The sequence below is a fragment of the Oryctolagus cuniculus genome, chromosome X (assembly GCF_051225735.1).
Source record: "Oryctolagus cuniculus isolate XC-2025 breed Fujian yellow rabbit chromosome X, ASM5122573v1, whole genome shotgun sequence".
Lineage (NCBI taxonomy): Eukaryota > Metazoa > Chordata > Mammalia > Lagomorpha > Leporidae > Oryctolagus > Oryctolagus cuniculus.
This window is the reverse complement of record NC_142888.1, coordinates 9,826,769-9,841,235: the sequence shown is the minus strand read 5'-3', so window position 1 is coordinate 9,841,235 and position 14,467 is coordinate 9,826,769. Positions and strand designations below refer to the sequence as shown.

At 42.6% G+C, this 14,467-nt stretch overlaps 2 protein-coding genes across 8 annotated transcripts in view; one reads left to right on the top strand and one right to left on the bottom strand.

Annotated features, from left to right (window-relative positions):
* Positions 1–14,467, top strand: part of APOO (apolipoprotein O) — a 168,454-nt gene that overhangs the window by 54,745 nt on the left and 99,242 nt on the right. The gene's annotated exons all lie outside the window — the stretch shown is intronic.
* CXHXorf58 (chromosome X CXorf58 homolog) overlaps positions 1–14,467 on the bottom strand; it is a 29,707-nt gene that overhangs the window by 13,912 nt on the left and 1,328 nt on the right. For 3 of the 5 annotated variants that reach the window (XM_008272453.5, XM_070067194.2, XM_008272451.4), the window contains exons 2-6: positions 13,840–13,957; positions 12,406–12,532; positions 11,239–11,338; positions 8,827–8,921; positions 7,540–7,651 (exon numbers count right to left, since the gene is read on the bottom strand). In XM_008272453.5, coding sequence (XP_008270675.1) covers positions 7,540–7,651; positions 8,827–8,921; positions 11,239–11,338; positions 12,406–12,512 — 414 coding nt within the window. In that variant the 5' untranslated portion in view covers positions 12,513–12,532; positions 13,840–13,957. Of the gene's footprint in view, positions 1–4,893; positions 7,083–7,539; positions 7,652–8,826; positions 8,922–11,238; positions 11,339–12,405; positions 12,533–13,839; positions 13,958–14,467 lie in introns of those variants that run through there. The other 2 variants (XM_089324485.1, XM_089324484.1) reach the window with 1 other exon arrangement.

The window sequence follows — 14,467 nt, the reverse complement described above, 5'->3', positions numbered from 1 at the left end:
TACTGACAGTGAGAGGGAGAGACAGAGAGAAAGGTCTTCCATATGCTGGTTCACTCCCCAAATGGCTGCAACAGCCAGAGCTGGGCGGATCTGAAGCCAGGAGCCAGGTGCTTATTCCCTGTCTTCCATGTGGGTGCAGAGGCCCAAGGACTTGGGCCATCTTCTACTGCTTTCCCAGGCCATAGCAGAGAGCTGGGTTGGAAGTGGAGCAGCAGGGTCTCGAACCGGCGCCCATTTGGGATGCCGGCGCTTCAGGCCAGGGTGGTAACCCGCTGCGCCACAGTGCCGGCCCCTCCCTTTTTCATTTTCCGTATGTGTCTGTGAACTTTTAAGCTTTGAAAATTAAAAATAAATAAAAGAGGGGCCAGCACCGTGGCGCAGTAGGTTAATCCTCCGCCTGCGCCGCCGGCATCCCATATAGGCGCTGGTTCGAGACCTGGCTGCTCCACTTCCAATCCAGCTCTCTGTTATGGCCTGGGAAAGCAGCAGAAGATGGCACAAGTCCTTGGTTCCCTGCACCCACATGGGAGACCCGGAAGAAGCTCCTGGCTTCTGGCTCCTGGCTTTGGATCGGCACAGCTCTGGCTGTTGCGGCCAATTGGGGAGTGAACCATCAGATGGAAAACCTCTCTCTCTCTCTCTCTCTCTCTCCCTCTCTCTCTCTCTCTCTGCCTCTCCTCTCTCTGTGTAACTCTGACTTGCAAATAAATAAATCTTTTTTAAAAAAAAAAAGAAAAAGAAAAAGGGAAAAACTATTTAAGTGATCATACTAAATTAAGGGACAGTAACAGTGGCATGGAACCTTCTCATAGGTCTGTCATTTTTGTTTTCCACTTAGTTTCTGTGAACACTATTTATCTAAAGAAAAGGTAGTATTGGGAGCTGGCATTGTGGTGCAGTGGCTTCATCTGCTGCCAGGAATGCTGGCATCCCTTCTGAGTACCGGTTTGAGTCCTAGCTGCTGTATTTCTGATCCTATAGTCTGCTAATGCACCTGGGAAAGCAGTAGAAGATGGCCGAAGTACTCGGGTCCCTGCCACCCACGTCGGGGGCCAGGATGCAGTTCCAGGCTCCTGGCTTCAGCCTAGCCCAGCCTTGGCCATTGTGGCTACTTGGGGAGTGAACTAGAGGATGGAAGCTCTCGCTCTCGCTCTCTCTTGCGCATGTGCTTCCATCCACTGGTTTACTCTTTAAATGGCTGCAATGGCCAGGGCTGGGCCAGGCTGCAGCCAGGGTTGGAGAAAGACAGAGGGAGAGACAGACAAAGCCAGTGTCACAGGCAATGCCTTTAACCCACTGTCCCACAGTGTCAGCTCCATAAATACATCTCTGAAAAAAAAAATGAAAACACAGTATTGGCACATCTCTCCATTATGCTTTGTTGCAATTAATTTCCCGAGAGTTCTAATTAATCAGCCCCACAGTGACACTGAAGGTAAAAACAAATAATTGTACACTGACCAGGTTTGAAAGCCATGTAATTTCTGCTTTAGGAATTTCTGTAGGCATACTTCTATGTTACTTAAGCTCTGGTTACTTAGATAAGTATTTACTGTCAGTTCCTCCCTACACTGCCCACTCAGCCACCACCCATCTCTCCAAGCCTCAGTTTCTTTATCTGCACAGTGCCTCAGCCCTGTCTTGCCCATTCCAGTCTCTTGGCCCAAGCAAAAACACGCCTGGAAGCATTGAGCAAGCTTTCTGGCCACTTGTGAGGGGGTGTGAAAAACGCCTGCCATCCAGTGGCCAACATGTTCTTTGTCAGACATCCACCCTGTATGGGCAGACTCAGCAAAGTCCTTGATAGGAAGAGAAGGCGAGGAGGAGTCCGGCTCTGGGACAAAAGGAGAGGAAAACGAGGCCAGAATTCCAGCATACCAGCCGAGCAGAGCAGGATTAAGAGGCAGGTTCTGTTGTTAGTGGGTGACTCCAAGGGCCAAACGGGAGCACCTCTACAGTGGCACTTCGCACAGTACTGAGCATCACTGTGATCCCAAAGCCCTCACAGCCCTGGGGCTACTTGCTGGCCTAGACTCACACTTGAACTTGTAAAGTCACCTCCCCACCTCTGCTGGAAATTCCTCTAAATTTACTCCACTATCTCAAGTCACTTTCCCATCTCTACTGGAAATTCTGTCATGAGGGTATTAGTGACTGGTATCCCAGAACTGGAACAGGATTCTTGGTTTGGAACAAGAATATCAATGATCGCTTATTATGATGACAGTTAACTACTATTACTATTATCATTACAATTCAGTTAAATACAGTAGCAGAATAAGAAAAGCCAAAACTTTTGGAGTTGTCTTAAATGCAGACTATGCACAGTTCAGTGGAAAGAGAGATGTGTTCAAGTCTCGGCCGTGGCCCGACAAGTCCCCCCAAGTTCCAGGTTCCTCAGAGGCAAAGTGGACTGGCCCTCTAAGAGAAGGTGTGTGCTGGTGTTCAGCATAGTTGCTGACTCTTAGGAGTGTTGAAATTTCCCTAGGCTTTGGAATTAGGCTGATGGGATCTTGATCTCATTTCCTTCACCTTCTGATTGTCAGACTGTAGGCAAGTTAGTCTTTCTGAAATGAAGACAGGGGTCGTTGTTGGGAGACAGTGAGTTAAGCCACTACTTGGGATGCCTGCATTCCATAGCAGAGTGTCTGGGCTTGAGTCCTGCTGCTTCTCATTCACCTTCCCACTAATGTGCCTGGGAGGCAGCAGATGCTGGCCCAAGTACTTGGGTCCCTACCACCTGTATAGGGATCCTGGATGGAGTTCCTGGCTTCAGTTTGGCCCCAGCTGTTGTGATCATTTGGAAACAGAACTAGTGGATGGAAGATCTGTCTTTGTCTCTCCACCTTGCAAACAAATTTTAAAAAGTGAATACACATTTAGAAAACTAAAATGAACACCGGATTATATGACGGTACTTCAAAGTTTCTGGAACATTAAAATATATTTATTTTGGTGCAAAACTTTCATAATTCATGCATAGTTTTATCATAATATCCATTTCCACGAAATTTCTTAAGAGCCCTCAAACATTATAGTGTTTGAGTTAAATGAAATAATGCACACAAAATGTTTAAGATCACACTTGATACCAAGTGCTCAATAAGGGTAGCTTTTATTAGTAGTAATGTGCTTTTAATATAGAAACTCAGTTCTCAAAAGGACAGAGATTTTTTTAAAAATTTATTAATTTTATTTGAAAGATAGAGAGACAGAGATCTCCCATCCACTGGTTCCCTTTCCAAAAGCCTACAACAGCCAGGGCTGTGCTAGGCTGAAGCCAGGAGCCAGGAACTCAGTTCAGGTCTCACACAGGGGTGGCAAGGACCCAAGTACTTGAGCCTCCCAGGGTGTACAATAGCAAGCAGCTAGAATCAGGCACAGAGCTGGGATTTGAACCCATACATGCTAATATGGGATGCCGATGTCCCACGTGGCAGCTTAACTGCTGCAACAAATGCCTACCCCAGGACAGGGATTTTCAATAATAGTTGCTGGATGTTAATGGTTAAGAATAGCCACTCAACAAGAGGTGTTCCAGGCTATGGGGGAGGGCACCTTTTGGATGGTGCTGTCAGCTGCCTTGGGCCTAGGATCACCTATGGAGCCTTGTTAAACTACAGATATTGATTTGGGGGGAAGAGGGTCAGCGGTGGGGCCTGAGAATCTGCATTCCTATCAAGCCACAGTGGCTACTGCTGTAGGGCTGCAGATCATGCTGTGAGTAGCAATGCTTCAAAATATTCTCTAGGCCAGTGCCGTGGCTCACTAGGCTAATCCTCCACCTGCAGTGCCGGCACACCGGGTTCTAGTCCCAGTTGGGGTGCCAGATTCTGTCCCGGTTACTCCTCTTCCAGCCCAGCTCTCTGCTGTGGCCTGGGAAAGCAATGGAGGATGGCCCAAGTGCTTGTGCCCTGCACCCGCATGGGAGACCAGGAAAAGCACCTGGCTCCTGGCTTTGGATCGGCGCAGCGTGCAGGCCGCAATGCGCTGGCTGTAGCGGCCACTTGAGGGGTGAACCAACAGAAAAAGGAAGACCTTTCTCTCTTTCTCTCTCTCACTGTCTAACTCTGCCTGTCAAAAAAAAAAAAAATTCTCTGGTGGACCAACAATATTGACAACATCTGTAAATAAGCATCACTCAGAAAATATATCATTAGTGTATGCAACTGAAACAAGATCTCCTTTTTATTTAATCTTTTTTGCCATTTGCTTTTAAGAAATATTGTAAACAATTTTCAACAGATACATAAACTTGTACGTATTGATGAGGTACCACATGATGTTTTAATACATGTATACGTTATGTAATGTTCAACCAGGGTAAATATATTTATCTCCTCAAACATATAACATTTCTTCATGGTAAAAGCTTTCAAAATTCTTTCTTTGAGCTCTTTATAAAATATATACTACACTACAGGCACCCTACTGTGCAACAGAACATCAGAACTTCCTGTTCCTGTCCAATTATCACACAGCACCTCTTAAATAACCTTCTCCCTTTCCTGCTCACCCCTACTAGTCACAGACTCTGGTAACCACCAGTTTACTTTCAACTTTTGTGAGATCAACCTTTCTAGATTCCACATATGTGTAAAATCATGGAGTACTTGTCTTTCTGTGCTGGGCTGATCAAGCTTTCTTTTTTTTACCCATGGCTCTCCAGTTGTTCTAGCACCACCTGAACTGTCTTGGCACTGCTGATGAAAATCAATTGATAACCTACGTGTGGTTCTAAATTCTCTGTTCTCTGCTCTCGATCTATACGCCCTCACTGTCGTGATTACTGTGGCTTTGTGACACTTGAAATCGGGTAGCATCCATCCTCCAACTTTATTATTCTCCCCTAAAATGGCTGAGGCTATTCTATGGCCCTTCACTCGTTTTAGCTTTTTTTTTTTTTTTTTTTTTTTTTTTTTTTTAATGACTAAATGAGGAATGCAGTTGGCAAATGATATGAAAATGGAGCTGTGGAAATCTGAAGGACAGAAAAGATGGAACACTAACAAAAAGATCTGTGGAGTTCTTCCTCATTTATAAGTGAACTTAGATTAAACATCTGAATGGACTGAAACTGACTCATTCATTCCATATTAAGAAATAAGTAAACTCAGAAAAGTTGGATCAGTTTGCTCAAGACACAATACCTTTGTTCAAGGAGCAGAAGCACTGAGGAAGTTTAGAGTGAGAAAAGTTCCACTTTTACAAGTCTTCTATCAACCATGAACCCAAGTGTTATTAGAGTTTGTTTTGAAGCTGAACCAAAGGGAAAATGGAACCCTAAGCTCTCTTCAAGTTTGGAATGCTCTGATCATTAAAAACCCATCATAATCTTCATTGAAACACTCAAGCCGAACAGTAATACGCTCACATTTTTATGTTAAGAACAAAGTTTTCCTTGTGTATAAATCTTCATGGGAAAAAATCTAAGCATATCTAGCAAGCATTACAGTGACTACCTCAGGACAGGGAAAGCTGCAGCACAGAAAAGCATAAGGCATATTTTCTTTTTATATCTCTGGGCTATTTTTCTATTTTCAAGCTGCTTCATAATTTCAACAAAACTTTGTTATCATATAGCATTTCAATGAGTTTTAATATATGAGAGGTCTTTGAAAAGTTCATGGAAGATACATATTATCTTTTCTTTTTAAGATTTATTTGGGCTGGCATTGTGGTACAGGGGGTTAAGCTGCCATTCGCAATACCAGCATCCCATATTGGAGAGCTGGTTCAAGTCCTGGCTGGTGTTTTGTTTTGTTTTGTTTTTCTTAAGGCTGCTTTGCTTATGACCCAACTTCCTGATCATGCGCCTAGGAAGGCAACAGAGGATGGCTCAAGTGCTTGGGCCCTGCCCTCCATGTGAGAGACCTGGATGGAGTTACTTCCTGGATCCTGGTTTCAGCCTGGCCCAGCCATGGCTGTTGCAAGCATTTGAGAAATGAACCAGCAGATTGGTAGATCTCTTTCTCTCTCTCTTTCTAGTCTCGGAGAGATGGACAGCAAGAGATCTTCTATCCATTGGTTCACTCCCCAAATGCCCGCAACAGCCATGACTGGCCGTGGCTGAAGCCAGGAGCTTGGAACTCCAACCTGGTCTTCCACAAGGATGGCAGGAACACGTACTTGGACCATCATCTGCAGCTGGAAGCTGGATTAGAAATGGAGGTGGGACTCGCTCCCACACACTCCGATATAGGAGGTGGGCATCCCAAATGGTAGCTTACACAGTTTGCCACAACACCTACCCCACACATTATCTTTTAATTCTATTTTTCCGTGAGCTTTTTGAAGTACCCTTATGCACAATGATTTCCAGCCACTGCCTCTAAGGTTCTCGCCGGCTTACGCATGGGCACAGAAGGGTTGGCTCCTGGAGAGTTTCAGTCCCTGGAAAAACCTCATTACACAACCTCAAAAAAGAAATAACTGATGATGTTCTGTAGGGACAACTGTAAGCTTATCTTATAGACAAATATGACATGAATGTATTTGTCAGGTGTAGGATAAACATATAATTTCACATCTGAAGCCAATCTATGTAAATGAACACACAATGTTTTTGAAACACCATGGTCCATAATGAAAACATGTTGTCCTTGTGATACATTTCTGAAGCAGGGTTAAATTTTCTCTGCCATTGGCCGAGTATGCAGAGAACAGCAGTCCGTTCTTTTTCTAATACTCTTCAAAGTCAAGTGCTGCAAATGCTGGACCTGCCTAGAAGCTACCAGGCTGGGTGGTCTTCTCTCCCAAATACATGCTACAACTCATGGCTTCAGATGAGCCGCACTTTTGTGTAAATATTTCCAGCAAGAGATCTTTCTGTGGTTACAAGAAAATAACTTTTGATGTATGATTCATAAAAGGCTAAATATGAGAATGTCCACCTTTTTAAACTCAATTACAGTCCGGAATAAGGCTCAAAGGCGTTAAACCTCTGCTGTAGATTCTTGCTATTAAAAGTGTGGCTCATGGACCAGTAGCAGCAGCAGCGGTGGTGGAGGTGACAGCATTTTAACAAGATCCCCAGGTGACTGCTATGCCATACACACAATTATGGTGAATATTCATGAAACCTGGAGGCATGACAAGAACTCATGTAAAAAGAGATAAAGATTCGAAAAGTTCATTTCAATAGCGCAGTCTGGCAAGTTTTTTTTCTAAATATTCTACCAGAATCACAAAAACAATGAAGTTCCAATAAAACAAATTAAATTGCATCAAATGTTCTACATAATTTAAAAGCCCTACCGACCACTAGGCCACTTTAGTTCATGATTAACAAACCAAAAATTTTATACAAAGAAAACTGATGGATATTTTTCTAGAGCCTTACATAAGTTATTCATTCCAAATGTTTTTTTTTAGCTAACAAATGGAGACGCTTTGAAACACAGTGCTTAAAAAAGCACTACCTGCCTAGTGAGCTATTTAACTGTGAAATAACTTGCTCTGTATACTTGAATGGAATTCGGATACTACCCACATGTGAAGGAGCTACATTAACATAAAATGTACATCATGAAACGTCACCTCACTGCATGGCTTTAGCATATTTTTCCCACTAAAATACTTGCATCCGTGGCCTTCAGTATGATGAAAAATCTTAAACACGATGAAAGGTGGAAATGTTTCACCACTAAATCTGAAATAAAGACCAAAAATGATGCATTAGGCATGAGGTTTTGAGCCCAGTTTTTCTCCCCCTTTGTGCTTAAAACAGTTCATATAGTTTCTGGCATACAGGGTGAAGGCTCAGCCAAGAGCATATCAAGAACTGGCAATGAGGGGCCAGCGCTGAAGTGCAGTGGTTAAGCTCCCACATGCAACACCAACATCTCATATCGGAGTGCCAGTTTGGGTTCCAGTCCTGGCTGCTCTGCTTCTGATCTAGCTTCCTGCTAATGTGCTTGAAAAGCAGTGGAAAATGACCTAAGTACTTGGGCCTTTGCCACCCACATGGGAGACCCAGATGAAACTCCTAGCTCCTGGTTCCAGCTTGGCCTGTCTCTGGCTCTTGCAGGTGTTTGGGGAGTGAACCAGCAGATCGAAGATCTCTCTCTCTCTCGCTCTCTCTCTTGTGTGTGTGTCTGTGTGTGTGTGTGTCTCCCTCTCCCTCTGTCACTCTGCCTTAAAAATAAATAAATAAATAAATGAATAAATAAATAAATAAAAAATTTTAAAAAAACTGGCAATGAAATGAGTCACAGAGAACAAAAGGCCCATACTTTGGGGTGCTCACAACTATTCTCATAGCTCTGTCAGACTGGCCACAGCATGGGAGATGAGAGCTACTCTCATGGCAACTTTTTAAAAAAGATTTATTTTATTTATTTAAAAGATAGAGTTAGAGAGAGAGAGAGGGAGAAACAGAGAAAGAGGTCTTCCATTCACTAGTTCACTCCCTAAATGGCTGCCAACAGCCAGGCAGGGCCAGGCCAAAGCCACGAATCAGCAGCCTCATCAGGGTCTCCCTCGTGGGTGGCAGGGGCCCAAACATTTGGGCCATTTTCTGCTGCTTTCCAAGGCCATTAGCAGGGAGCTGAACTGGAAGTGGAGCAGCCAGGACTCAAACTGTCACCCATATGGGATGCCGGCGTTGCAGGCAGCGGCTTTACCCACTATGCCACAATGCAGGCCCCTCATGGCAACTTTTAGCCAGAGCCATGCTTTAGCTTCTTGTAGCACATGTAAATAAAGACCACACATTTACTTTGTAATTATATCCTGTGATATTATGAAAATTTCAAAAAATAAATGTCTAAGATTTCTTCATACTAGCTAAGTCCTTCCTGAGATAAATCAGCACAGATACCTTACCTGAATCTGACTTTACACTTCATGGTAGGATCTTTAACAAGTTCAGCCTCTGAGGGGCTCACTTTCTTCAGTATTTCATGTGTCACACGATATTCCTGAAACACAGGATGGGAGTGTAAACGGAACGGGAGACCTGCCCAGGTGCAACTTGTTGGCAGCAGCGGTACAGCGGATGGTACACTCGGCTAGAAGCTGCTTCTCCTCTTGGCTTTCTACTTAGCATCTTTGCAGCCTTCAGCTGGTTACTTAACCTTTTTGGTGTCTGAGTTTGAGAATCTGTCCCTTGCAGAGGTGGCAGGCACTCTTCTTTCCCTGTGATGATGCTTTCTACAGTGGGCAGCAGTTTTCTAGAAATATCCCTGGCCACTACTAGACTGCAAGCTTCATGGAGTAGGGACAGCATCCTTCTCCTTTACCACTATATTCCTGGCATCTAGTGTGGTACCTGAGACACAGCACATGCTTGACAAGTATGTCACGTTGAATGAACTACTCTAACATAGGAATGATAGCCAGGGCTTTTAACCACCTTTAGGTGCTGCATACTGTGTTAGGTGCCTTGAATAATAATCTCGCCCCTTACAACAGCACTATTATTAGAATATTGTCATTCACATTTTACATATAAGAAGACTGAAACTCACGGAGTTTTTGTAACTTATACAAAGGCATACAGGTAGTAAGTAGGGAAACCAGGATTCAAACTTGGATCTGTTTGACCCTAATGCTCCTACTTTTTCCCCCAAATGACCTCACTGCACCTTTATACCTAAGCTAACCATACAAAAATGTGATTAAAGAGCTTTAACAATACAAAGCATTATTAATGTAAGGTGTTAACTTGACCCTTTAGGATAATAGATGAGAAAAGAATTAATTTCTTTCCACTACTATGAGTTAAAATTACAAGAAAAGTATTATAATAATTAAATACATGTTCCATATATGAAGATAATGGACGATGGTCTAAAATGTCAAGGGTTTAGCTTGGGAGTGGGTCACTCTGAGGCAGTCTGCTCTTACTGACGTCAGAAATGGGTCTGTGGGTCAGATGGTGAAGAAGTGTATACATTGCTCAGTCATTATGATTTTTCAGAGCTGCTAAATTCCTTAATGTGGCGCTCTCTAGTAATAGGCTACTGACATTATGGGTTATTGTATTAGGAGAACATTTGGTACTATAACAAGGAAATCTTAATGCTCCTCTGGGATTGCCAGGATCATTCTAGGGGCAGAGAGAGAATGTATATCTGTTATGGTACTTGTTTTTTACTCAAATAGTATATTCTGCACACTGTTCTGTACTTGCCTTTTTACAAACAAGCTACCTTGGATAATATGGCAAGGTTTAACACTATGAACACTTATTTAACTAGCATCCTATCAATGGACATTGTATTGTTTATTTTCTTTGCTGTCACAAACAATGTGCAAGGAAACTGCACATATATTACAGAATGGATTGAAATTGCTTGGTAAGAGGTAAGGGCACTTGTATTTTTTTAAAGATTTATTTTATTTATTTATTTAAAAAGGAGAGAGAGCGAGAGAGCATGCTTCCATCTACTGGTTCACTCTCCAAATAGCTACAACATCCAGGCTGGGCCAGCCAGGTCTCCCACATGGGTGACAGGGGTCCAAACACTTGGGCCATCTTCCACTGCTTTTCCCAGGTGCATCAGCAGGAAGCTGGATCAGAAGTGGAGTAGCTGGAACTTGAGCTGGTGCTGATAGGGGATGCTGGCAATGTAAGCAGTGGCTTAACCCGCTGCACCACAATGCTGGTGTAGGGGCACTTTTAATCCAGAGATTTTTATGTTGGGAGCTTTGTGTCCCTGTCCCATAACTTCAAATAAGGAATACAATTCAAAATAACCTCAGCAGTGTATTAACTTCAGTCAAGGAAATAACAGTCATTCACATTACAGGCAGGGTTAACATGCTACTTTTGACATCTACATGACATATTGGAGTGCCTGGGTTTGAGTCCCAGCTTTGTTTTCGATTCCAGCTTCCTGATGATGCGCACTCTGGAAGGCAGCAAGTGATGGCTCAGGTACTTGGCTCTCTGCCACCCACGTGGAAGACCCAGATGGGGTTTCCAGCTCTTGGCTTCCGTCTGGCCCAGCCTCAGCTGTTGTGGGCATTTGAGGAGTAAGTCTTCAGATGGGAAATCTCTGTCTCTTTCTTTCTACATTTCGAATAAATAATATAAATAAATAAAAATAAAAACCAGTCATCTACATTAAAAATGAATCCAGAAATACCCCTTCAATCCAGTAATAAAGTATTACAATACAATATTATTAGATCCAAACAGAAGAGATAAAGGTTATGTATCCTGAATTAAAAGATCTCTTAGCTTGATAAGTAATTAAATCTGTGGGAGAAAACAAAAAGCAAAATTCATACCACTGCACAAATTGTATGCTTTAGGAGTCGAAACATCATTTTGTCCAAGTAAGCTAGCCAAGCTCTCTGTATTATCCGAACTGAAGTCTCTGTATTAAACCTGAGAGGAAGAAAAGAGGTTAATATTTATGAAGTGTTTTAATTTTCCTAAAATCTTGGAGAATTCTCAATTTATACATCCTCTTCTTGTACCACCCTGTCCCCCATGCTAAGGCTGACCTAATGAGGAACATTTGGATGTGGTAATTGGAACTGGTCATTTACAACATCTAGTCAGAATGAGGATATGGAATATTCCCCTTGAGATTAAAAAAAATGTATTGGCTAAAGCTTTATCATCAAGAGGCATATATATTTTAAATTAATTATTAAGAGGCATGGATATCACAAATAAAAGTGTGAGGAGACAAATTTCTTTTTAAAATGTCTTTGACCTAAAAGGATTCCGTTACAGTTCTTAAAAACACTGTCCAACTAGTTCAAGTGCAATGAACATGGAATGCGGAATAGTCTGAGTTACAGGAGGCCCAGTTCTCTTCTGGGGGCTGATGACTATGCTCCAGAAAAAGAACCTCCCCTCTCCGTATCTTTGCTTGGCCCAGGCTCATCCCGGACAGCTCAGAGAATTATTCCACTTTTGATCCTGCCCCAGCACTGAGAGGTTGTTGGTCTCCCCCTCCAACACCCTCTTGCCCCATCATTGTTCTCAGTGCCACGTGCAAGGAGAGGTACTTCTGCCTAATGTCATTCCTGCATAACGTCACCTTTGGCATTCCTCCCCACCTTCATCTCTACAAGATGCACAGACGTAGAGAAGAAAAGGCCTGAAGTGTAGGAGCAAACCTTTGGATCTTGCCTGATGACATTTATTAGCTGTTTTAACCTGTGAGTCACTTACCTTCTCCCAGTTGCTTCCTCATTTATAAAATGTGGTAATGCTCAGAGGACTATTTCACAAGGTAGTATCAGATCAAATAGATGTGTGTTAACAAGCTCTGTAAATTACAGAACGCTACATTTACAATAATTAGAATTTGATTTGAAAGTAATTTTAAAACACCAAAAGCCCCTAATTTACACATGAAGTATTTAAAGTCACCAGGGTAGATACCTCTTGGAAACTGTCCAGTTCTGAAAAATGACACAAGGTAAAAAATAGGTACTTACGGTAGAAATATCCTTGTCTCTGTAGTATCAGCGAAATGTACTTTGCCTGGGTGCCGCTTCTCTGATTTGGGTACAGTGGTCCCGGAAGTGTTTGAGGAATCATCCATTTTCTTTATGGTGAAGTAATCTGGAAGTACATAAATTAAGCTTTTGAGGTCATCATTTAATTATGCTGTTTGGACTAGACTGGAATGCCATACGATGGTTGTGCTAATTCCAGAAACCTTTCAAAAGGGAAGGCATTGTGCATCTCTTAATGTTGCTTACAGTTAACATTCTTTGCATACCAAATATATTATTGGTGGTATATGGCAAAGACAAATGGATCTATCCAGTGCCTTCTAACTGGTCTGTTTCCAGTCTCTCCCTCCTCCTAGTCATCTTTCCACAACAGCTGGAGTTAACATTTTAGAGCAATCATTCAGTCTTATGACTGCCCTACATTCACCACGACAAGCTTCCTGAAGGCAGGAGGCGTCTGGCTAACTAGGGAATCAATCAGCAAGGCCCTGCAGAGCAGAGGGCTGGTTTCTACATGCTAGTCTGCCAATTTTTCATGCTGCTTTTGTCATTAAACAGCCATGAGACTTTGGGCAAGTCGCTTATCCTCTTGATGGTTGTTTCCTCCTTGGTAAAGTGAGAGAGTGGGTACTAAATTATTGGATTTCACCTTCGATTCTCTGGTCTTTGAAGCATTACTACAATCTAGGTGCAGCTCTGAATTCTTAAGTCACTGTTTAGTGTTTTCTACTAAACCAGGGCTCTTTATCTTCTCTTTTGGGACCATGGACTCCTATGGACAGATCCATTTGGTAATTATGTTTTAAAAATGCCTAACATAAAATACCTAGGATTACGAAGGGCTCCCCATCATACTGAAATTGTCAAAATATTTTTAAAAAACATTATAGTAGTATGTGTCTTGTTAATGCATCAAAAATGAGACCTAATAACTAGCGTAGTTTTCAAGTAGTATAATGAACACAAATGAGATGTCGGCTCTGCCTGTAATATGAAAATACTTATGCATTGTATTGATGCCTGCACGATTACTAAAGTTCAGTTGCAGGTTACTGACAATGAGGTTGTTTCTCCCCCAGTCAAGTTCACATAGTCCTGAATCAAGAACTCCTGCCCTAACTTAGCACCATGCTTCACCCTTCTGTGTATGTGTGGAGTTACATTACTAATGCAGAGCCATCAGTCCCGTCAGTACTTCTCAGGGATGCGGATGGCTTTACAGCTGGGAGCTGGCCTGGCACTCACAGCTGGGCCTTGGTGTTAACACCAATCAGAACAAAGCCCTGCTTCCTTGAACTACCCCCAAACCACCCACAGCCCAAATGCTATGATAAATCTTCCTAACACTCTCTTACTGAAATGCCCCACTGTTTTTCCAGATGTGCATTTTCCTCGCAGCAATGAGAAACTTACTTCTTCAACCAGAGCTGTGTTCCTTAGGGGTCTTCTGCAGGAGGACAGAGATATGCCACTGCACAAATCTGCAAATTCTCCCCACGCCTGCCTGGCTGTGGTTTCAACTTTCTGTTGGCTTAAGACAGAAACAAAATGAAATATGTAAAACATCCTCATCATGTGACAGTGCAACACCGTAGGCTACAGCACAGGCTTCAAAGGCAGACTTCCAGGGTTTGGATCCTGGCTTCCCACTTTCTGTCTGTGTAACTTTGCACAAATGACTTAACAGCTCTGTGCCTCAGTTTTTTCATCTGTAGATTGGGAGTAATAACTGTGTCCACCTACTTGGGTTGTGTGAAAGAATAGCTGGATGTATGTAAGGAGCTGAAATCAAAGATGTGCACATAACAAGTGCGGTATCAGTGCTTGCTATTCTTTTAAGATAATTATTGTGATGATTTCTTACTTCGGAAACATTAAGGAACATTTAACTTCCAGTGAAGGGCTTATGCTTAAGTATTTATTTTTATTTTTTAGAAGAGTTTTATTTAAGAAATATAAATTTCAAAAGTACAACTGTTGGATTATAGCTGTTTTTCCCCCTAAACCTCCTTCCCACCCGCAAACCATCCCAGCTCCTACT